Genomic DNA, 24363 nt, shown 5'->3' on the forward strand with positions numbered 1-24363 from the left:
AATATGAACTGTCTGAATCTACTCTAATTTTTTTCAATGATGATAATGCAAACTGGAATAGTCTTCTCACTTTACCTTGCAGCAACTAGATTTTCACAGCTTTTTTCTACTTTGTAGTTTATCTTCAAATGGAATTGTCCTGTAAAAACTGTCCTAAGGCAGCCTGCATGCCTTATCGTACTTAGATCACAGCCTATAGGACAACTAATGTAAGCATGAGGGTCTTTAGGGAAAATAGCCTGATTTTGTGCCAGCATGGCCTTTCTGTCTTTGTAAGGAAACCTGTGGGATAGTCACTAACAAAGCTGAAATCCTTCCGTGATAGTATATATATAATAAATTCATACAAATATATTGAATACTCTTATGTTTATTAAGGTTGTTTTTCCTTCCAGAAACATAACAGTTGCGAAAAGAAATGCACTGTTTATTTGAGCCATTTAACAGAAGGCTTTGCAAGGAGTGTTTGCACTCTGATAAATCTTACCAGCAAAATGAGCATACTGTCCTCAGATTTTGTACTTTATTCTCTTTACCAGATGTCTCTGTCTGCCTGACTGACTTACCCAACTGGTATGAATGGTAACTTTGCTATGTATGGTTTTTTGTTTTTGTTTTTGTTTTTTAATTCAGCCTAATAATGAGAAATCTCTCTCTTCACATTACTGAGGATTATACATCTTGTAACATGCCACCGTGCTTCTATTAAAAATTATTGTTGCATAAGCCACAGCTCATTAAATTTGCCATGCTATTTGTAGCATGTACTCGTTTAACTAAATCACAGTAGCAAATGCAAAGCCTCCACATGACATTTGTGAAATGGGCATTGGCAGTCACTCCAAGGTACTCGTGTGAGCAATAAAGATCCAATGTGTTTTGGTCTTATGCAGTTTATATAAGATGCACATAGTGTTGGCTGATTAAATACATCATGTGTACCTTTTTGTTGACATCCCAGATAGCCTCTGCACTATACATTGGAAGACAATGCCATCTTGCAAGAAGCCACCTCTCACATTGAAATGGCTTTCATCAAATCCTTGCATCAAGGCAGACTTCCAGTTCAAATTACCAGCAAGTTTCTTTCTGATCAGTTGTCTGAATGCTAAAAAGACTTTGTTTTTATGAATCATCCTGTATGACAACAACAAAATAAACAAAGTTTTTTCCATGTTAGATCCACAGACTACCATGCAACTGTGGTTGACAGTAACTGATAAACCTAAACCAATCATAGCACCTACTGCTACAACAAAGATAATTTCTGCCTTTCCGCTGGTGAAGTGCACACTCTTGTCTGTATCACATTTAAAATAATTTAATTCCAGCTCATTTTCCCCTTTCAAATTGTTTCCAGCTGCACGATTCCTTTCTTTCCCCCATATTGTTTTTATTGGATATAACACAAGTCAGTAAAGATAGATTTTCCCATAATAAATATACAGATGTTAGAATAATAAACATACAGTCATACAGTCAACCTGATGTATGAATATTGCTGAGCATTAACTAGCAACATGTATCGATTAAAAATTGGAAAATGAAGACAAAAAGTAACTGAGAAAAAAATGGTGGGAGGAAGGAAAGGGTAATAGAGAGATAGAGATACTTACTTAAAGCAAACTATCCAGATTCATTTATGATTCCCTTTACTGATTTGCTGATAGTATTAAAACATGTGTATGGTCATAAAGCATTCCTAAGAATGCCGCCTGTCCTCATGTACTGGAAGTTTTCTGCTCATACTGCAAGCAAAGTTTTGCAAGTTGGCCAACTCATACTAGACACTACTGTACCAGATTAATGTATCAGCCTGGGGGTAAATTTCCATTTTTGGAGAATAATAAGCCTTTCTACTCCTCCCATTTTACTAGGAAGTTTTATGAACATTTGGCACCTCAGTTAAACCACCATTGTAGCCCAGAATAAAAATGACTGAATTCATATGTGAATCCAAATTAAATAAAGCCTATATATGGCCTGAACCAAGAATAATTTACTGATATTAAAATGTCAATAATTTCTCCATTATGCCATCACTTACATATCTTACATGCTCAACTGCCATTTTCTTTTAGGTCTGCAGCTGAAATGTTGGGATTCAGTGTGGATTTATTACCAGTTTCTAATGCATATGTAGTGAAGAATATCTTTTTTTTAAATGAGTATCGTTCTTTCAGAAGATGTTCTTTTCTCTTTCCTCATCTTCTCTTTGAAATGATGCTGTCTTCCTAGCATTTAACACTTGCATGTGTATGCTTGTGTATGAGTGAATGCTTGTATACAAATATTGACAACTGACTTTATTTTCTGTCATTATTTCTCAAAAAAACTTGGAAGGTACTCTTCACGTGTGAGTTAAGAAAATCCACGCACATATTTTAGCAGTCTTTAAAAAGGTCATTTTCTTTTCCATCCTGCCCACTTTATGCCTAGAGTGTGAAGTAAAACTTAAGCAAGCACAAAGTGAATGGAAGTTTCTGAAAATGTGTTCTTCTCTTAAATCTCTCACAGCAAGCAGCCTAATCTCACTTTAGAAGCATCCTTTCCATATATCAGTAATTTGTAGGTCCAAAAAAAAAAAAAAAAAGATCAGATATTTAAATAAGTAAATGTGTTGATTCTTCTCTATGAGATGTGCAGTTCAAACACAAGGTCTGCTCCGAAAGTAATGCCTGCTATTTTATTATGTTGGCCCACAGTATCAGAGGCAGATGGTGGTAAGATTGCAGCAGAGGCTGAAACTTCCCACCAATATTCCATTACATGTTGTTGCCATGTGACAGATGGCAGCAGAGGGGCAGTCTGACAGAATGGTGCCTGACATGGAAGCATATATGAAACAAAGGTGTGTCATTGAATTCCTCCATGCAGAAAAAAAATGGCAGCCACTGACATTCATCAGTGCTTTCTGAATGTTTATGGAGACCAAAAAGTGGATATGTGCACAGTGAGGCAGCGAGTAGTGTGTTTCAGCAGTGACAGCAAAGTGAAAGACAGGCTACATTTTGGAAGGCTGTGCACAGCTGTCAGATGTGAAATGAAGAGCTCTTGTTCATCACTGGTGAATATGCAGTTAATGGTGATGAGTGTATTGGAAAATAGTGTTTTGTACCTGGGGATATGCTCTATCAAACAATGTTATTGTGCTCTTTGTATCTGTTGCTATTTCCACTGAAATAAACAGAAGAGAGTCTTTCAGAGAGACTAATGTACTAATTTTTTCTTTATACCATATCTCTATGGTTTTCTCTGAGACACTCTGCAGTGTGTGAGACAGCCAGATGAATAATACTACATTGTGATCCTTTTCTATATCATGAGTCTGTCAGAGGAGGCATCTATAAATTCCTTTTGCCATCTTGACAGCTACACGCACTTGTATCTTCTGCGCCTCATTTTTGCCCTGGATTAAACACTGATAACAACAGTTTTTTAATGAGCACTTCAGTTCGGAAAATTCCAGTGGAAATGATCAATAATTAGCTGGAACAATACTATTTCAAAGGAAAGCAAGTTTCACTTCTCATATTCTCATCCACTACTTCAGAGACTGTACTGGCTACTTATTTCCTTGGAGTTATTTGCTTCCGACTCTTATTAATAATCTGTAACTTTTAGAGTTACCTATGTGATAGATAGCTTCAGACATCATTTAGGGCAGTTAAGATAACTCCATGGTCTTAGGATCAGAGACTAAATGCTTCCAAACCAGGTTCCTTATCTTCAACAAGTTAGAACAATTATCTTTCAATAATGATTATCAAATTTATAGTACTAATTTATATATTGTTAACCAATTAGTTTGTGAATCTATTTGTGAAAGAGATAATCTCAAGGTTTATAATAAAAAGAATGAATGGAGAGTGCAAAAGATGAGTTAATGTGAGGAGCAGGCATGGAAACTAGGGTTGATTGCAGAAAGGTGACAGCTGTAAGTATATACAAGGACTTGATGAGTAAAACTGAGTGTAGTAGCGACAATTTTCTTTGGGAGTAGCATGCTTGGAAAAGTTCCCAGCTATAAGTAAACAAACAAGCAAACAAACAAACAAAAAATCTATACACAATGCTTCATTTATTAACCCCATGCCACATCTTTTGTTCACGCTACTGATTTGGATACTCCTGTCACTTTTTATGTCTGCCTACTGTAAACCTTCCATATAAGTACAAATGCCCCATGCATAACTTAGTTGCTACAGTCGTTATTCTGTCCTCTGAACAAAATATTTAGATTGTTTTTAACATAAACACCCATGTGTTACAGAGGTCATGGGCATCCAACCTTTTTGGGTTGCCTAGCAGCACTGAGTGAAGAGGAATTGTCTTGAGCCCCATATATGTAGGTCACGCTGAAAGTAATGCATGATATTTATTTCCATGGAAACTACAACACTTATAATGATTACAATAACACTATTTAATAGAGCACATTCTCAGCTACAAAATACTATTTTTCATCATAGTCTGCACCATTTGTTATGTATTTTCATCAGCAGTGAACAAGAGTCTGCATGCCACACTCCTCAAAATCTGCACAAGCAGAATTGACCCACTGTTATCACCACCACTGCTGAAATGTAACCCCTGTCACCTCACTGTGCTCACATCCACTGTTCAATCTCCACAAACATTCAGAAAGCAATCAATGAATGCCTGTGAGTGCCATTTTTTCTGCATGGAAGAACTCAGTAACACACCTTTGCTTCATACATGCTTCCATGTCAGGCACCATTCTGTCAGACTGCCCCTCTGCTGCCATCTGTCACATGGCAACAACATGTAATGAAATATTGGTTGGAAAGTTCAGCCTCTACTGCCATCCCACCACCATCTGCCTCTGATATTGGGATCAGCATATTCAGAGCAGCTCTCATAAATTACCTAATATTATATAAGTATATATAAATGCATAAAAGTAACAAAACCTATTTTAATCTTTAATATTTTTATTAAAACATTAGAAAGGAGAGAAACAAAAACAAAACTAGTGGGATATTTGGCCTTGTTTTTGTGAAACCAATGCGTCAGTCTGTTCCAATTGAAGTATCTGCAATTCTTAGTGAGTTCTCAAAGTGTTCATCAGAGATTTTTGATAAAATTTTACTCTTTCTCTCTTTCACCTTTGAAAACAGTTGTTACAAATGTATATACTGCCAAAAAGAGGCTTATAAAAGTCTGGTCAGGAGACATGATCAATTTTTTCTTCTTATCTGATTGCAACTATATACATTCCATTTGAAAATCTGCAGGTTATTTATTTATGTCAACTGAAAATGGAATTGCGAATATACCAAAAAATTGATGATTTTTTCAGCAACCTCGAAGTGGTTCTCAAATTCCTTTATCGAAACAGAAAGCAAGGCTATGCATTTTTTGCTGTTCACAGGACTGTCTTTATCCAATGTATAAAAATGTATAGAATTATTTGCCATAATTCGAGTTAGCGCTGCACTGCTCCCTCCCCATGCCCTAGTTTCAGCCCAGATAGTGCCAATCTCACACCAATGTTCGGCTGTTACTGAGTGATGGGTGTGTGCCCAGGGCTGGGCCAGGGTGTTCAACAGCCATTCACCATGATAGCACAGGGCAGGGAATGGCCAAATTATGGTCTGGGCCGTGCTGCATGAGCGGTCTGGGTTGTAAGCTAAAGATGCCTTAAAGCAATTCAGATCCTGCTGTCATAGTTTACTTTCCCCTTCCTTCCTATGACTTGAATAATTTGTCTTGATTTTTCTTGTCCTTAAGTGGTCCTGCAGTGGAGCTAGATGAGATTTCCTTTGGGGTCAGGTGGATAATATGCCTATACTTTTTAGTCCTAACCCTCACTTCAGTTTGTCTAAGCCAGAATCAAATATCTGGTTTAGTGTTTGTGTATGCGTCAGATACAGATGTGTTTTATTACACCTGCAAATATTTATGCTTACAAGTCTTTCGAACCTTCTGAGTATTTTTTTTAATTATTTTTCTTATTTTTCTTTTTACTCCTTGCTAGTGTAATAACACCACTTCCTAAATCCTGTCCTTTCCCTAGATAATGACCACATTGTCTCCGGATGCTATTCTCTAATAAAACAAATAAAGACACATGGATTATGGGACTCTTTATAGACCTGTATGGAACTCATCTGGCTCAGGTGGCAGGGGTCATGTAAACCTTCTCCATCCGTTACAGTTTGTGTGGTTTCACACTCAACAAATGTCAAATCAGAACTCTGCTGCAACTGCCAAGTTTTGTCTGTGTTTGGGTTAAGCCATAAAAGAATCCACCAAATTCCACATCAGTCATTTCAGAGCTGCAAGAAACCACCCAAGTTCGGTGAAGAGGTCAAGAATCTGGTGAACATTTTGGCAAAATGACCTGTATAGGGCTCAAGAAAACCCTGTTTTTTCAAACTTTGTGTAGTTGATATCCTGATTGCTAGTCCATCTTGATGCCAAACAGTTTCTATTTGCTATAACTCTTATTTCAGAAAGAAAGCACAAGCACAATTTGTTGTCTACTTTAGGTATTTCACTGTGCTCACTTGCACGGTTTTTCTCAGTGGTGAAAATTATTAGTTATGAATACAAGGAGGGTGCTGGTGAGATATCGCGAGATACTAAGTTTGAAGAGGAGAGCAGAAGTTGTGAAAACCTTTTTAACTGAAAATTTAACAATGACACAGACTCTGGTACAACACTCCAGCGTGTCTCTTTCCAAAAACAGACATTAAGAGGACTTTTCTTCCTGCAGAATTTTGCAGATCAGGATAAATGAACATAAAGAACAATAGTATGCATGGCATCTATATATTTTCTAGCAACATCATTGTTGACATCAACTTATGACAAATAAGCATAAGACCAACTAAGGAAGACCAGACCTAGGTCTCTGATAGTCAGTAGAAGTGACTAGATGCTGTTCTGATATATTTAAAATTGAAGGCAAATGTCAAATATGACGTTATTTCTTGTACACTGTACCTTGAGGATGTTTAATGTCTTCCACTTAAAGTTTCCTTAAGAAAATAAAGTTAATCAAGGCGTATTTTCTACATGGAGTAAAGATCATAGAATATGGTGATTCTCTGATGATGTGAGTCAGTTCCCATTATGTCAATGTATTTATTTAATTTCAAATCTGTATAACCCTGCCACCATGCCCTTCAAAACCCATACCTCAGTCAGTTCCCCATACTTGCATTTTCTTTGAAAAAAAAAAAGCTCAGTTTTATCATTGACTTAAGTCTATCTCAGCTTTTGGCATTCATTTCATAGGCATGCTAAGGAAAAAAAAAAAAACAGAGCCATGATCTATGGCTCTGAGGAGGACCATGTGAGTTCTTTCCTCCTTGCACAGATGAGATGAAACGTTATGCCATTTTTTCATGCAGTTTTAAAGAGATCTTGCATCTAATCGTGTTCATATTACAGGTTCACATGAACTACTGAATTTAAGAAAAAGGTGTCACCCAGAGAAGAATGTGACACAACAGTAATGTGATACAGTCCCAAAGGGAAGCTGGATGCTTTCACTCTGAGCACCCTCATAGAGCCACACACACTGGAAAACATTACCCAACACTTAGCACCATCAGCATGATAAGATGGCAGCCCTTGGAGGAAGGAGGTAAGGACAGGAAGAGGGTTAATATAATGAGCTGGATGATGAGGAAAACAATGATCTCAGTGGTGGGAAAAAATATATGCATATTCCTCCCTATGAAATAATATCAGACATAGGATAAATGGAAAGTAATCATTTAGCTTCTGCCAGATAGTGGTTTGTCAGGCCAAGATCCTATATTATTTTCTTTGAATAGGTTTCCTGCCTCAAATCATTTGCAGTATTTTCTTTAAAATATGATAGCAACTCTAAAATGGGTATGTATCATTGCTTTACATTGGAAGGCCTGTGTTATATGAGCTATACTTCCATGAGTTAACTGGGACTTTCCTTCTACTTAATCTGTGAGGAGGTGTTGTATGCAGCTCATTTTAGTTCCCTTCTGATTGGCTATATCATACACTGCAGTTATCATGGCAACCTTTAACAGGACAAAAATGGGAAATAATTTTTTCACAGGGTGTGATGACTATGTCCTTGGATGTCTGAGCAGGGATCTGGGTCATTGCTGGGTACGAAGTTGCACAGATGTGAATGACTTCATCTAGAATCCACTAGGGATTTTTTTGCCTCTTGCAAATTACTGTTCAATCAGTGAAAAAATACAGACAACTCTTGTTCTGGGAGCTTCACTGCTGAACTCCAGCAGGCAAATACAAGAGGGGGATAAGCTTTTGCAGGACCATAGTGAGAAAGATAAAAAATAGCCCCAGTACACCGCTTTAGCACTGTATTAGAGACTCCCTTACCTACTCGAAGCTCTTGTCCAAAAACTGTTTTCTCTCCCAGCGCAGAGCAGTTCCACCTCCCATACCGAAACTGGTACTGGCACTCATTGATTCCCATTTGTGCCCCTTCTCCGATCACAATGATGGCATCAGGGCGGCTCTGGCAGATTGCTCGCTGCCGAGGGGCCAAGCCTGGGATTTTGTTGCAGATGATATTAGCTCCTAAAGCCACCACAGATGACAAAGCTCTGAAGAAAAGCAGAAAGACACATTAGAATCAGATAGAGGCGATTCATAGCTTTTGCTGAATGCTGCAGTGTGGCAGGCAAGGCGCTAAGTAAATGAGGAAAGGTTGGAGGTTGTGTTCCTATAATTACACAGACTTATCCCAACCTCTCTGGTCTGGCACGTGGATTTGGAAATATTGCAGTAATTCCTAATCTGATTTGTGCCAGAAGCACCACACAAGTGGAATTTTGGCACTTTTCATTTCAGTCCTGTGCAGTGCCACCAGCTGCTGCTAAGTGGAAACTAAGTCATACTGAAAAGCAGAAAATAATGCTAATTGATTGTCTGTGAATCTTTGAAGCTCATGTCTGCTTTGAATGGCCTACACAGATTCAGGCTCTGCACTTTAATTGCTACAGCCAGTTCAAGCATTCCTCATGTGAAACTATTGAACACAATTTAAAGGATGAATTGACACAGTCAGCCCTCCTGCTCATTATTACACTCAAGTTCCTGATCGATTAATGAAAGTTCACTAGCATAACTGAACTTTTAGACCTGGCAAATATCATGGAGCACATACAAGTGATCATACTAAGGTATGTGCCATCCAGACCAGAAACATTTGCAGTTCCCATTCTTCAAGTATATTTTCAGAATTTGTTATAAAGTGTGCATGTAACTTGCACCTACCATATGTTTTCACTTTAGTACATTTATTTTTCGTTTTTCAGCTTATTTTTCAGCATCTTTCCAGGCGCATTTCTCAACATATTCACAGACTGCATTTTAAGCAGTAATATTTTGGAAAAATCAGACAACATGAGTACATATTCAGGGATGCCTCAGGACACATCTATCCTGAGTACTACCTATGCTCAAGTGGCACTGGACAAGCCAGCAGAATAGTTCTGTTAGCAAAACAGTCCTTTTTCAACACTTTGTACTGGACTACATGACAGCTACACAGTTTAGAAGGCTTCAGTCCATTTTCAGAAGATGCTCTTCAACGTCCAAGTCAATGAAGCACTTTTGAAAATGCCTTCTAAATAACGCACAGTACCAAAAGGGAAGATCTTGAGGCATCCTGCCCCAAAAATGATGCCTGTGGGCATTGTTTCTGATCCCCATCCTTGATCAGTTATATAGACATCACAGAGCTCAGCAGAATCTGCTGCACAAAGTGCTCTGATTCTTGATAACTGCAGAGAAGTAGCTCAATGAACCCTCGTCTCTCCTCCTAAAAATGGGCCATACAGATAGTTTCATTTTCCCATCCTGTTAATAATAGTGTGCAGAGTAATTTCCCCATTCCTTTCCTCTCCATCTTGAACAATCACTTATGCCTCTGTTCTCAGTATTAAAAAATTTCCCACTGGATGGATATGGTCTTTTTGGAAAATGCTGACTAAACAAAAGTAAAGCATTTTGTAGGAATTTATACTCTTCATCTCAAAGGTAACCAAAAAATTACATAAATGTTGCATTTGAACAAAATCAGAGTGTTTCATTTTGCTATTTCAATAAACTACAGTAAAGCCAGAGCAAAAAGGATGGAGAACTCTTCCCTAGTCAAATTGAAATACCAATTTTACTGTGAGATGGAAATTCTATGATGATTCATTCTGCTTTTAATGGTATTGGTGCATCTCTTCTGAAGTTAAAAATCTCTAAGAAACTTGCCAGTTGTAAATTTTTATTTATGGCTTGTGACTTTATAGATATGGATACAAGGTATTGCTAACATAGAGCATGCATGCCATGTGGTACTATCTATTAAAAAAAATAAGAACAAAATGTAGTTGCAGATCTGACAACTCACAGTGTCTGGGACATGAACACTCAGACCTTTCTCATTCAGACTCAGTAGCTCTCATTCATGGTACTTGAGTACTGAGCAACAAAGCATCAGCTGGAATCAGTGACTCCCCAGGATTCATGCAGATTTAGAGCTGAGATTTTGTTTCTCACCCACCTCTACTGAACAACTGAATAAAATAAAATGATGATGCCTTTAAATCAAGACTATGCAAGAGAAATAAAAATGTACAAAAAATATTATGAACTTCATGTAGTAACATTTTCTGACCTCTGCAGTGCCACTTTAGATAGGAATGTAGGGAGATACTGAAAACCACAAGGGAAAGTAACATTCTGATCATTTATCATAGAATCATAGAATCACCAAGGTTGGTAAAGACCTCCACGGTCTTCTAGTCCAACCATCCACCTAACATCAGTATTTCCCCACTAAATCATACCCTTTAGTACAACATCTATACGTTTCTTGAACACCTCCAGGGATGGAAACTCCTCCACATCTCTGGGCAGCCCATTCCAGCACCTGACCACTCTAATTTTTCCTAATGTCCAATTTGAATTTCCTCTGGTGCAACTTGAGGCCACCCCTGTAGTCCTATGCTCCTTATGAGTCCTAGCTCCTTATGAGGGAGAAGAGGCTCATTCCCACCTTGTCACAATCTCCCTTCAGGAAGTTGTAGAGGGCAATAATGGCTCTTCTGAGACTCCTCCAATAAACAGTCCCAGTTCCTTCAGCCACTCTACTCATAAGACTTGTGCTCCAGACACCTCACCAGCTTTGCTGTCCTTCTCTGGACATACTCCAGAGTTTTGATGTCCCTCTTGTAGTGAGAGGCCCAAAACTGAACACAGTACTCAAGATGCAGCTACAAAAAATAATTATTTATTTTACTACCTATGCTACAAATTCATCCCTGGGCTATGATATCAAGCTGTGTTTTTGGAAAGTGCTGAGCCCCCACAGGTTCCACCAACAGCTATCTCAAGTTGAGCAGCAATAATTTATTACTTCAAAACAAAAGAAAGCAAAAAAGATTTGTCTACACTATCTACCCCATGTATAATTTAGATTTTATTTTCTTTCTCCATTCACCCCACTGCTGTCTCATAATTAGGTTTATTCTTTAATGTATTCTTTGGTCTCTCAATGGTTTTGGAGCAGGCTTTGATCAAAGTGGGGCACCTTATTCATCCTTAAAATAAGCATGATCGTATCTGCCACAGAAGGTATTGTGAAGATATCAATAATTACTGCATGCTTGTAGAAAGCTTTAAGACAATCCTGACTAAAGGGATCAAGCTGCAATTACTGGGGAGCAGAGAATGTTTGGGGGGGAGGGCAAAAAGGCTCTCGTTTTTTATTACTTCCAGGGACTTCCCTCTTTTGGGCCTGAACTTGCCAGCACATTCCCTCAAACTTCTTTAGCCTAGTTTTAAATTGCTACTATAATTTCAGTGCCAAAAGAAATGCTGAATCATGAATCTGAGGTTTTGGAAAACTTTATTTTTATTAAAGAAATGCACCCAGCAGCATTTCAAGCTTCCTCTTTGCTATTTCTTGTGGCATCCCTCAGTCTGTGCATCTGTCACACATTTGGGAGAATTGTGCCATGCTCCTGCCTCTTGGCAGGTTGAAGACTGCATTTGTTTCGCTCGATGGAGAATGTTTTGCTTTATAACTGTCAAAAGACAGATCCACACACCACATTTTGGCATCTTTTCCCATCTAATATTTCTCAGTAGTGCAAACTCCCTTGATTCTTATCACAAGGAAATCCTGAATGCAGGGTTTTGTGAAGATTTCTGGTGCAGCTGTAACCATACCACACTGAGGTAGCCCATGCATGCTTCAGCTGTTATGCTGTTGTACCATACACATAGGTTATCCAATTGAACAATGCTAGCAGAATAACGTTGCACATCTAAGCAGTTACTGGTAGCAGCTGACATACGAAGAGCCTTCACTGTTCTTCATCATTAGTCATCAATACAAGGGAAACATCAGCACAGAAATAGAGGTATAAACAGAGTCACATCCAAATTAAATATCCCTGCTCTTAATCTGGATAGGACACTACAGTTCAAAGCTAGCAACAAACTAAACCTGAGTAGTGGGGTCTTAGAAAGCTTGCTTTTTGCATGACAGTCTTGAAATAACATATTTGTCATCATAAAATCATAGAATCATGGAATGGCCTGGCTTGGAGAGGACCTCAAGGATCACCAAGCTCAAACTCCCTTGCCACAGGCAGGGCCACCAAATTCTTGGAAATAAGTCCATAGCAGTTCTTATAATCTGGATATAAGCAAAAAATCATGACAGTGGGAGGAAAATTTCAATGTACTTGCTGAAATAATGCTTATTAAATTGTACAAAGACAGATGACAAATAATATTGTCCCTCAAAATCTGTTCCTTGTTATGATTGTGTTTTCTCTCAGGAACCTATACAACTACAGCCTTCCTTTTCACAACATTAGAAGGGAAAAAGAAAAAATCAGAACCATAAAAATTACTATGGTAGGAGGAAGAGGGAGGTGACTGTGCCCCTCTACTTGGCTCTTCCGATTACTGTGTCTGGGCCTGGGGACCCCAGTAGAGAAAGGAAATGGAGCTCTTGGAGCTGGTCCAGAGGAGGGCCAGTAAGATGATGGGCTGGAGCACCTCTCCAATGAGGAAAGGTTGAGGGAACGGGGCTTGTTTAGCTTGGGGAAGAGAAAACTCTGGGGAGACCTCACTGTGGCCTTCCAATATTTGAAGAGAGTGTGGGTACATCTGTTGATGAGGGTAGATAGTGATAGAACAAGGGGGAATGGTTTTAAACTGAGACAGAGGAGGTTTAGGTTAGATATTTGGAGGAAGTTTTTCACACAGAGGGTGGTGACACACTGGAACAGGTTGCCCAAGGAGGCTGTGGATGCCCCATCCCTGGAGGCATTCAAGGCCAGGCTGGATGTGGCTCTGGGCAGCCTGGTCTGGTGGTTGGTGACCCTGCACATAGCAGGGGGGTTGGAACTGCATGATCATTGTGGTCCTTTTCAATCCAGGCCAGTCTATAATTCTACGATATAATTCTATTACACATTCCAAGTAACTCCTTAAAGATCCTTGAAAATACTTCAGAAATTCAGCATTAAGGCCTAAAATCACGTGGGTAATAAAAACATAGAAGTTAATGTAATCTTTCTTGTTAGAATAGAAATGTACTTCTCATTTATATTTCTTCTTTAGGTTCTATTTTATATTTAGAAATGCAGGCATTTATTTAACTCCAGCATATTTGTCATGACATTAATTTAAAATATTACTGTATTCTTACAACTTCAGACAAAAGTCCTATATAGAAAGGTTGTCACCTGACCTATATTTTACACAAAGGCTTATAATCTTTGCACAAGTGGAAAATATACAAATATGAAATAAGTACTGATAATGGGCAATTGTACATCCACATGAGGAAAATTCTAATTTTTTACTAGTATTAGAAGAATTTTACAAAGTTTTACAAAGTGATGAAGAAGAGCTAGCTGCTTATTGATTAATAAACAAACTAATCACCGAGGTCCAGTACACACAAAAATGTGCACCAAAATTTCTCCAAAGAGCTTAGAATTTGGTTCCAACAAAGACATAATAAAAGACAACATAGGAAAGAAAGATCAAACTACAAACATGTTTCATACAGACAAAACACTTAAACAAATTGATTTTAATTTTTGAATTTAAAAAAAAAATACCTACACTAACTTTTTCTCTCTTAATCCTTGCTCCCTGTGCAAATTACACCTTACTTCAGGCTTTGGCTGACTTGAAGAGCCATACCTTCCCTTCTGATATTCCTACTTGCTCGTGTTCCTGGCCACACAGTGGAGCAGTGTACACTTGCCCACAAGCCCCATGACAGCCCTGCTGCATGTTTAGGATTACCCTGATGTTAGCTGTGGCCACGCTACCTGATATTCACCTTAGCTTACAGGCATGCAGGAGCTCTTTTTCAGTGAGGAATGCAAGGATTTGTCCACACAAATCCCATTAACATGAGAGGAGCTGCATGGCTTAGACCTAGGTGCACTGTACTGAAAACTTACCCCACCAAGCCTGATAACAAGTTCTATAATGGGATCTTTGTTAGAGGAGGAACCACTGGCATATTTTGCGGCGACACTGTGACATATCTGAAACAGTACACCACTACTGAATGGTTTACTTAATTAAGAATTCCTAAGTAAATATTTTGAGCATGCATAAGTTGTAAGAATTGGCAAAGACGTTCCAGGCTCTGAATTCCATCTGCATATGTTTATGCTTTCAATTTTGTTTTCCACAGCAGGCCTTAGGAAATCATTATTCAGTGCCTTGTTATTGAAATGGAAATCAAACAGGCCTACTTGGTACTGTCTCATGGTGCACCCATTCCCATTGGAGCTCCAAGCCTTTGGACATGTGGGATGCTTACAGCAACGAGATCATTCAAATTAAATGAAAAGTGATTGATTTCTCTGAGGTAGTCACCCAAAAAATAGACTTCCAGATCACTTAGTGTGGCTGCTGACATGCTCCAGAATGAAAGTGGTAGGATAGGCAAGCCTGAGGAACAGCTAGCACAAAAGCAGGATGCAATTCAAGATGAACACTTGCTATAGTGAGCAGTGGAAACAAGGATCCACATTATATCCTCATACATAACAACAAGATAACTGAAGCTCAAACTGAAGGCTCAGGATCTACTTCTCATCTAAATAGTAGTACACCAGGATGGGAGGGCTGGGAGTGGCTAGAGAAGGCATCAGATTTTGGTTAATTATTTCTGGTCAAGCCAGAGCAAGAAAAAGCACGAGCACCTATGACTGACAAGTATATCAGGAGTGTTATCTCCTGATAATTATATCAGTGATGACATCCTGATTTGATAGTTTATTTGGCACGTGAATTGTTCACTGTAATAATCTTTTACTCAGCAGTCAGTGAGGCAACTCTTGATATACAGTAGGATATCTTAAAGATCTGTTACACTTCTAGTTTGCTTGCATTGGATTTCTTTAAGACCATTATTTCCATTATATGTGATGCCAACATTTTCAGAGTGTGTTAGCTGCAAGAGCAAGCAAGCCTTATATATAAGTGCAAATATCTTCTCCGAAAGAACTTAAAATTCTTAAAAATAAAAAGTTATGAGTTTTATTTCCCTTTTTTTTTTTTTGTTTGAAACAGAGCAACATGAATATTTGATCCAAAGCAGGGCTTTCTGATAGGAAGTCCTGGTGAACTCTAGGATGTGGTACTCTTCAGTTGCCACCTACTAATCTAGGACCCGTTCCTCCCCATGGATCTGTGTGAGAGAATGTCTACACCAAGATAAATCACCTAGCAGATAAATCACCCTGACAAACGGGACATCTGCACAGTCTTACAGTATTTGCATGGTGAATTACTACATAACAGACATTCTTTTTTTGTTTTACATTTTCTTTATTGTAGGGGCATGTTGTTAGATGGAGGAAAACATTCACATCTTGCATATATAAAAATCAATATTAAAATAGAATGTGAAAGTATCTGGAGTACAGGAAACATTGATTCCAAAGCAATTTGGGTTTGGAAAAGTACTTGATTTGCTAAGCCAGAGTAAGCTGATAGGCCTGAGCAAGATGCAGGAAGGCAGCAGCACTCCTGGCACATGTGGATCCATTCGAGAGATATGGGATATCCCTACTTTGGTCTTCCCAGTGGTGAAGGTGGTGACGCATGTGGTGTAACTGAACTTATCTGAGTTTAATAAAAAAAATGGTGTTGAATAAAGTGATTTGACTTCTTTTGAATATCCAGGACATTGTCAGATGTAAAAATCACACTGAAACACTTCTGGTTTCATCTTTTGGCTGCAAAGCACGCATTTAACAGGTCCTACTCTTTCATTATCAGCATCCACACACACGTTATGCCCAGCAAAGTACCAAGCAACTTCTCCCATCAATAACAAAAATGTCCATTCCTGAATGCCAGGCTGCCTGCTGAGCATTTGCTGTTGGTACGGATGTCAAGTGGTATTATTTGCCTTCCACCCCATTTCTGTTTTCCTTTAGAACTAGAAAGAATTGTGCTGATATCTAACAAAGTTACAGAGTTGTTTGCTGAATAGTGATTCACCACAGAGGAAAAAAATTACCTTGCAGCATAACTGTGGTGGGATATTGCAGTTCCACTGTGGGTGAATACAACTTTGAAATACTAAAACGGCTGGAAGAGATAAGCCACACATTTCATGTGTCTACAGAAAAATGATTCGGTGTAACAGAGAAATAAAAAATTCACATTTCAAGATGTAAAATTCCATGCTTTTGTTGTATTCTTTCTATAGCAAATAAGAACAAATAAATTGTCTACATCACATGTGACATATGCAGAGATATGGACATTTGCCAAACTTTGTCAACTCCAAGCTTAAATTAAGTCCAACTGAGTGCATATTTTGGCTTTGTCCAAAGTTCAGCAGACTGTTCTTTCCTATGTAACAGTTATAAGGGAAAGAGAAAGATGAAGTCATTCAGGCAAAGTCCAAGACTTGAAAAGACTGTACCCTACTTAATGTGTGAGATCTGATGGATGTATGTCAGACCTGGTGTGGCTCTGAAACCTTGTAGAATATTTGCAGTGTACATATATATTCCACCTGGCTAGTTCACCCTAAATTGTCACTTATTTAATAGCAGACATACATATGTGGTTTTAAATATCAAAGATGGAGCATCGGTGGAATCTTTTAAAAATTGGGTTTTGTTATATTTTCCATTTAAAATTTAAGCATATGATATATCTTATTTTTTGTGTCTTCATATGCACAGGGCTTCCATGGATGAGGCAGACAAATTGAAAGGAAAATATGTAATAGTGGATCTACAGGAAAGGAAGATATCTGCTTTCCAGAAGGATATAATCTGGCTTTATTTCTGACAGTGCAAGTGGGAATTCATTCTGCTAGCCAAGATATGAGCAGTCAAGGAGAATAAATTTGAAGATTTACTAATGAGTAATTCCATCAGAAAATTAAGTCTTCTATGTTAATTTTAAGACAGTGTCTGTTAAACATATAGACGAAAGCATGCATGTGGCTTTAATCTCCAGCCAAAAAGCCATGATAAGTTGACTCAGAGGTCTTTTCAAGTGAGGAAAGTGAAGAAGTCATATTGACCCCAAGCACAATGTGTAATTTGGACTAAGTGACCACTGGAGGTTGCTATTTCTGCACTGACAAATCAAGCAGTCTGTTTGGTCTTGAATTAACAGCAGAAGAGAAAAATTTTACATTCACTTTGTCAATGAGATTACATTTGGTACATGAATACACCGAATAATTTAAGTCATTATTCATCTGTTCTTTTCCTTTACTCAGCACCATTTTTGTGGTGGTGCCTATTTGCTAGAGCTATGAGATAGTGGAATATCAAATTAAGTGACATTTGCAGGCAAAATTAAATCCAAAACCTCAAATGCTTGGTGCTGTTTGGTTTACCTACTGGCATGTTTCTATGGCTGCAGTGGGTGCATTGCTTACAACAATGGCAGCTTCTGCTGCCTTTATGTTGCTTGACTTAAGAGAACTACTACTTAAAGCAAAGTCTACTAATACAGAGATGAAGAGCATGAGGTCTTTTTTCAGTGTTTCTGTTAGATCAATTAATCTTAGAGATGACAGCGTGGTCAGGAAAAAGCAGCCTCTTCTGCATAGGTTTGCAGGATATAGGAAGCAGGTGAGAGGACTGGGCCCTTTGACATGAGCCCAAATGTACCAGGAAGATCATTGGCCCCTTGACACGTTTCCAATCTGGTCGCAAAGCTTTCATCCCTAGACTTTTTCTTCATCATTGGTCCATTTTCACCAATTCCCTCAAATTACACTAGTTGGTGTACATTCACTTATAATAAACACATTTGTGTAGTTTCCAGATGTAGAAAAAACTGGGAAAGAAGTATGACATCCCAGAAACAGAAATCATCTTCTCACCAAGTCTGACGTGAAGGCAGATATGGTTTACCTTTTTCAGAGCAACAAACTACATCAGTTCATCCCCACCAACTCCACTTTTGGAATCAAGATATTTTGTTGTCTTCTGGTATTTATCAATTGATTTAGAGACTCCCATGCACATTCTGGTTGGTACTGTCATGGTGCTACCAGCAATCAAAATACCACCTCATGTTACTCAGGGACAGGTAGGCACATCCTGAAAAGAGAGCCCACAAAATATTACGTAGGCACAAACTAATGGAAACAGTTAGATGGCATCTGTTCTGTTACGGATGAAATTTGTTATATGGATGGAGGGTAACACAGTTAACCCTCCTCTCAGACCAGGCTACATCTGCACCATCACCAGGCTCACGCAGACATATTCAATCAGCATTAGATGACCCAACAAAAGTTGCAACATAACCACAATGCTGCAGAGATAGGCATGACCTGATTGCCCAGGTGCTTGTCCTTCTCCCTGAACAGGTTTGGCAACCAACGTGTTTTGCTGTAGCCATACAGGTGGCTTTAAATCACCTTGCTAGGCTGCCGGCAATGTAAGCACACTCTTGAGACAGAGGTGTTATTGAAGTCCTTTTCAGCCTGCACGGCTCAGACAGGATCTTGAAGAGCTTTGACTTAAAGAAGGAGGATCTGTTAGGAACAGTCTATTACATACACTTTTCAATATTTATCACCCTTCATGCTTTCCTTGTCATTTCATCATGAAACTGGAAATTTGCTATTAAACTGCAAGTCAGGTGAAGTAAATACATCAGTAAATGTCTATGACTTGAGGGAACACCAAATTTTCCAAAATGAATTTAAGCAGCAGAAGATTTGTATTAAGAAATGCAGGGTGCAGAAACACTGTATTAGGTAGGTTTTCAATAAATATTTGTCTTTAAGACAAGAGAGAGAGAGAGAAGGATTACAACGTATTTTCAAGCAAATATCAAACAGCATTACTCCTGTAAAAAAAATTAATAGCCCATTACTATATTAATCCTGCTTATTCTCTTCCAAGTCTACTTATCAGCCTTTATTTCCCAGTGAGAGTTATTTGCAGCCTTTTTCACCATTACAATTGTAAGCAAAGGCATTTTTATGAAGCAGGTCTGCATTCTCTGCATCTCGTGCCCTCTGATGATAATGGAAAGAGAAATTCTGATCCATCAGATAGATAACTTATGCTTCACGTCTTGGCATGAAATGGTGAGGGAGTTTGTTGACTTGAGTTTGCTAATTCCTGTTAGAAAAGTAAGCAGGGCTGAGGTGCTAGCAAACTGTGAGGTTCACCAGACTATCAGATCTGCTCCCAGAAATTGTCCACCACTATGAAATGGCCACAAAGTGAGAAAGTGATGGTAAAAAGCTGGGGTAACCCCCTCAGAAACTGTAGAATACGGAATTTAGAGAGAAAATGCTTAAAATGTTATTGTATTCAGCATGTGGGCAGTGACCAGAAATGCTGTGCTTTAAAATCTGAACTGTCAAATCTGGTACAAAGCAATACCACACTCAACTGGCTGTCCAAGAGTTGCCAAGGTTCCTTTCAGCTGCTTTCATCAAAACTTTCTTTTAAACTGATGTAGGAGCCATGGGAAACTACACAGTATCTTTTCTAGTTCCCCAAGTTGTTGCACTTTTTCCAGGTGTTCGATAGGATTAGCAAACTCTTTTTCCAGGAGGAATTTCTGAGTTTTATAGGCAGCTGTAAAAATTGAGCATTTGTGTTATTATCCTAAGGGCCCGTGGTCAGTGTGTCCCTGGAGACCAAGCTCTTACAAATCATGATAAGCTTGAGAAAGTAGATGAAATACTTCTATGATCTTCTCTCAAAAGATCATGCATATATACCAGCACTCACAGCTGAATGTTTGTTGCTGCATGTTCTGACTGGTTCAGCATCTTCATGCCTTCAAACTGGAGATGATTTTTTGAATCTGCCTCTTTCTACTATAATTTGCATGCTTTTTTCTTCCAGCTCTCTTTATAAATCTAATAATTTGAAACAATTCTTCTACGACCATGAATTACTGAGTTAACCTATTTAAGCAGATAAATGAAAATAAAATTGTTTGGGATTCACAGGTGAGCCAGAAGAGGCTGTACTACAAAAGCTACACAGAAATACAGCATGTGCAATCTACAGGACATGTGGGCAGACAGCTTAGCATATGCAGTCGGTCAGTCAGCACCCAGGGCAGGGTGAGCAATGCCAAGAACTCCCAGTGAGGCCCCAGCATGCTGTAAAAGTTACCTCTGCATTACACCCTTGTCTTCAGCCAGCCTTGCACTCCTGGAAAAGCCTTCCCTGCTAAAAAATATTTACTCTGTTGTTTGTTTTCTTTTTCCAGTGTTGTCACTCTTTTGCCACTGTTGTTTTTAACTTCTTTTTTTTTACATTTTTTACCCTGAATTGTAGAAATTGATGGAGAAATCTAACTTTTCTGTCTATATTACATTTAACCATTCTAGACCAGAAAAATTTCAACTGGTAATAACATCATATGATATATAAACTCTGTGAAATTATTACATTTTCCTAAAGTTGCACAAATAAAATATCATTAAGACCCATGGATTTAACCATTGCACAAAGGGGAAGGTTTGTTAAAAATATTTATGATTATAGCCAAGGAAAGTCATGGGCAGGCTCTGAGATGTGAAATCTGCAACCTGCACTCACAGTTTCTCTCAGTGGGCATTCAGATTATGTGACATGCCTTTGCCTGAGGCATTAGGCCAATTCTTGCCAAAGAAGCAAGAACTTGTCTTTGAATGTATCAAGAACCCATGCATCAAAAGATCTCTAAGTACATGTGCCAGAACACTCTATTGGATTGGGATGCTTTTGCACAGCAGCATGCAAAGCTGCCCACTGTAAGTGTACACTGAAAGGTTCCCATGATGTTTCAAGACCACAAATGCTGGAGATTGAATGATTTGCATACCCCAAAGAGAGTTTTGTATGAAAGCTATGTAGCAATTACTTTATCTGAATGGTGATGGGACTGCACAGTACTGTGAACAGATGCAAGTAAACAGGAGAGAAACTGACATAACGGAAACAGCAGTCCATCCACCTTCCCTAAGACAGGGTCTTTTACACTCCTGACTTGCATAGTTCTTTTTCTTTTTTTTTTTTTTTTTTTTTTTTTTTTTTTTTTTTGGTAAGGAAGGGCATGCATCAGAGAAAAAAGAAAAAAATGTCTTTCAATTTCAGGTTGAAAAGTAGTCTCTGTTTTTTAGGCCAGCCTGTCTGCTCTAGGGGCCCTACCAGTTAAGAGTCCAAATAATTAGATGCTTCTGAATTTGCTATAATTTATGGAATTTTATATGATATGGGATAAAACTTTCTATCCAATACCACATTAAATACACAGCTCTAGATTTAAACTGGTGTTTACATTTTTTAATTCATCTTCTGGGCATTTAATTCCTAGTAAATTTAAAACTGCCTGATTTTACTGAATTACTATTACATTATTCCATCAAAGTGAATCCTTAAACACCAGTTCATCTGGCTCACTCACAAAAGAATTGTACCATATGCTCAAAATTTCCAAGATTAGCCTCTTGGATGCAGGATGAAAATTTACTGTCATGGCAAAGCACGCATGTAGCACAGGGAATATATCAGTGAAATACAGAATTACATGGAAGATGACAGCCAAAATTTTGAGAGCTGGGTTTTGGTTTCTTTGGATTTTTAATTCCCAGAATGGTTCAAGCTTTTTTTTTTTTTTTTGTCCAAATTGTTCACCCAGGTCTAATGACCATTGAACAGTCTAGCAGGCACTACATATAAGATCGGATTAGGAGGTCATGGGTTCAGTCCGTAAGTAGGACCACTCACCCCTGTCACAAATCTACTCAGTTGACAGACAATTCTTTCTGATGAGTTGGCCACCCATTTGGAGGGTCAACAGAAATCTCACTTATTTTGAAAATTTGACCATGAGACACGAACTGCCCTTCTGTGTGGGGAAACCCACTTCACAGACACCCAGAAAAAAATTAGTTCTTGCTATTCAAAAGCCCCCCAAGGCTCTCCCTTGGGGTGGTTAGTGTTTTCCAGGTTTCTTGCTTTTGTTCTGGCCCTTGGTGTGTTCTAAAAAATACAGAACATTGTATTAATTTTCATTTTAAAAGAAAAACTAGTTGCAGTGTGTGAATGTCATTCATGTTTGTTCAGCAAGTAACTTTAACAAACAAAAGAGAAGGCTGTGAATGCTTTCACAAAAAAAGGTATTATAAAATAATACCTTAACGCCATGTCTTAAAGCATACTTCAGACCTCCCTTGCTTGTTATGCTTCAAAACTTCCTGTCAACCAAGAAGAAAAAAGAAAAATTCACAGCATTCTTTCTGCCTTACATAACCACAAGAGTAAGAAAATCATCCCTCCTTTTTTTTTTTTTTTTTTGTTTTGATGTTTTGTTTAGTGTTGGGAAAACTATGGCTTCATGAAGGACTGATAACAAACCCATATGGTGAATTATCTGATAACACAATCCAAACATCACAAACCAACTCCCAAAAGCTAACAAAAATCAACGTCTTTGTTGTAGAACAAAACAATGCAATCTCATGCAAACCCAAAATCCAGTTTCTCTGGAGATACCAAATGTCTCATTCACAGTGGAAATAGATGGTGATAGACAATGACGCATGTACTACATTTTGATGTTTCCTCCTGGAGATGAAACAGAGGGCTTGATCTCTTGTGGTGTTAAAAACTCTCTGGTGTTTTTTGGAATCAGACAAATGACGAAAAATCACATAATTATATTTGTCTGCATAAAATTCCTGCAAGTATTAGCTACATATTGCAAACTTTCTCTGCCAGAACGGCTTTTCAGTTTTTGGTTTACACAAGAACCAATGTCATTTTTCATTTCAGCAAAATTCAAAGCAAGAAACTTGCTGAGAACTTGAGTAAATGAGATACAGCTAACTCCTAAATGGATATTTTTCTACTTAAGAATTGAATAATTCTACCTAGGATTTTAGACATCATTTGGTATTTAACTCCAGGACAGGCCTGTGAATGCGACACTGAGCATATGTCAAAGGCCGGCAGCTGTTCTGGGACTCTTTCAAGATGGCCAGAAACGTATGTTCGTGACTTCCTTACATACAACATATACATTGTGTAGATGGATAGACTTCTAACTCAGAGAGAAAAGGTGAATGATTTTGCGTATTTCTTTGGATGGCCTCTAACTGGAGAAGTTAAGAGATGCCGGGATGGATTTTGTCCATAACCCCTCACCACAGGCAACAAAACAGCTGGGTTACAGTATGGCCACACTTGTGAAATAGGCTTATTGCTTTTGCATGTAAATTGAGTGCTTTGAGGATCTCAGAGCTTTCTATAAATGGCATTGAATAAATCCATACTGGATTGAGCAAATTATAACTCTCCTTGTAATGCTAATAGAAAAAAAAAAGAATATTTGATTCACAGTGCCAGAAAATTCAAGAGGGAAGATTGATATTATAATTCTTTTTGCACCATAGAACTTTTCCATATCATTAATATCACAATTATTCCTCTAGTCGATTTGGTTATTTAGTGCAAAACCACATTTGTCCTACTTCAGTGAAATACGTAATTACTGACAGTGAATTTCCTGGTAAAGGGAATTCTGCCCTATGTTGGACAGTATATCCATCATCTACAGTATTACTGCATAAAACTAATGCAGAGAAAAGTTCACCAAGAATGTGAAATTTTTCCCATGACACAGAAAACCAGTCATTCTTAATCCAAAAGAGGAATAAGGTAGTCTGTGATGTGAGATCTTTCAATAGTTTCACAGAATAACAGAATCACAGAATCACAGAATGGCCCGAGTTGGAAGGGACCTCAAGGATCATGAATCTCCAAACTCCCTGCCACATGCAGGGCCACCAACCTCCACATTCAATGCTAGATGAGGCTGCCCAGGGCC

General features: G+C 38.3%; 1 protein-coding gene across 1 annotated transcript in view; it reads right to left on the minus strand.

The window, feature by feature from the left end:
• Positions 1-24363, minus strand: part of WNT7B (Wnt family member 7B) — an 87707-nt gene that overhangs the window by 32299 nt on the left and 31045 nt on the right. Inside the window, exon 2 of the mRNA XM_048952821.1 lies at positions 8365-8591. Coding sequence (XP_048808778.1) covers positions 8365-8591 — 227 coding nt within the window. The remainder of the gene's footprint in view (positions 1-8364; positions 8592-24363) is intronic.

This window comes from Lagopus muta, chromosome 1 (genome assembly GCF_023343835.1).
Source record: "Lagopus muta isolate bLagMut1 chromosome 1, bLagMut1 primary, whole genome shotgun sequence".
NCBI classification, from domain to species: Eukaryota; Metazoa; Chordata; class Aves; order Galliformes; family Phasianidae; genus Lagopus; species Lagopus muta.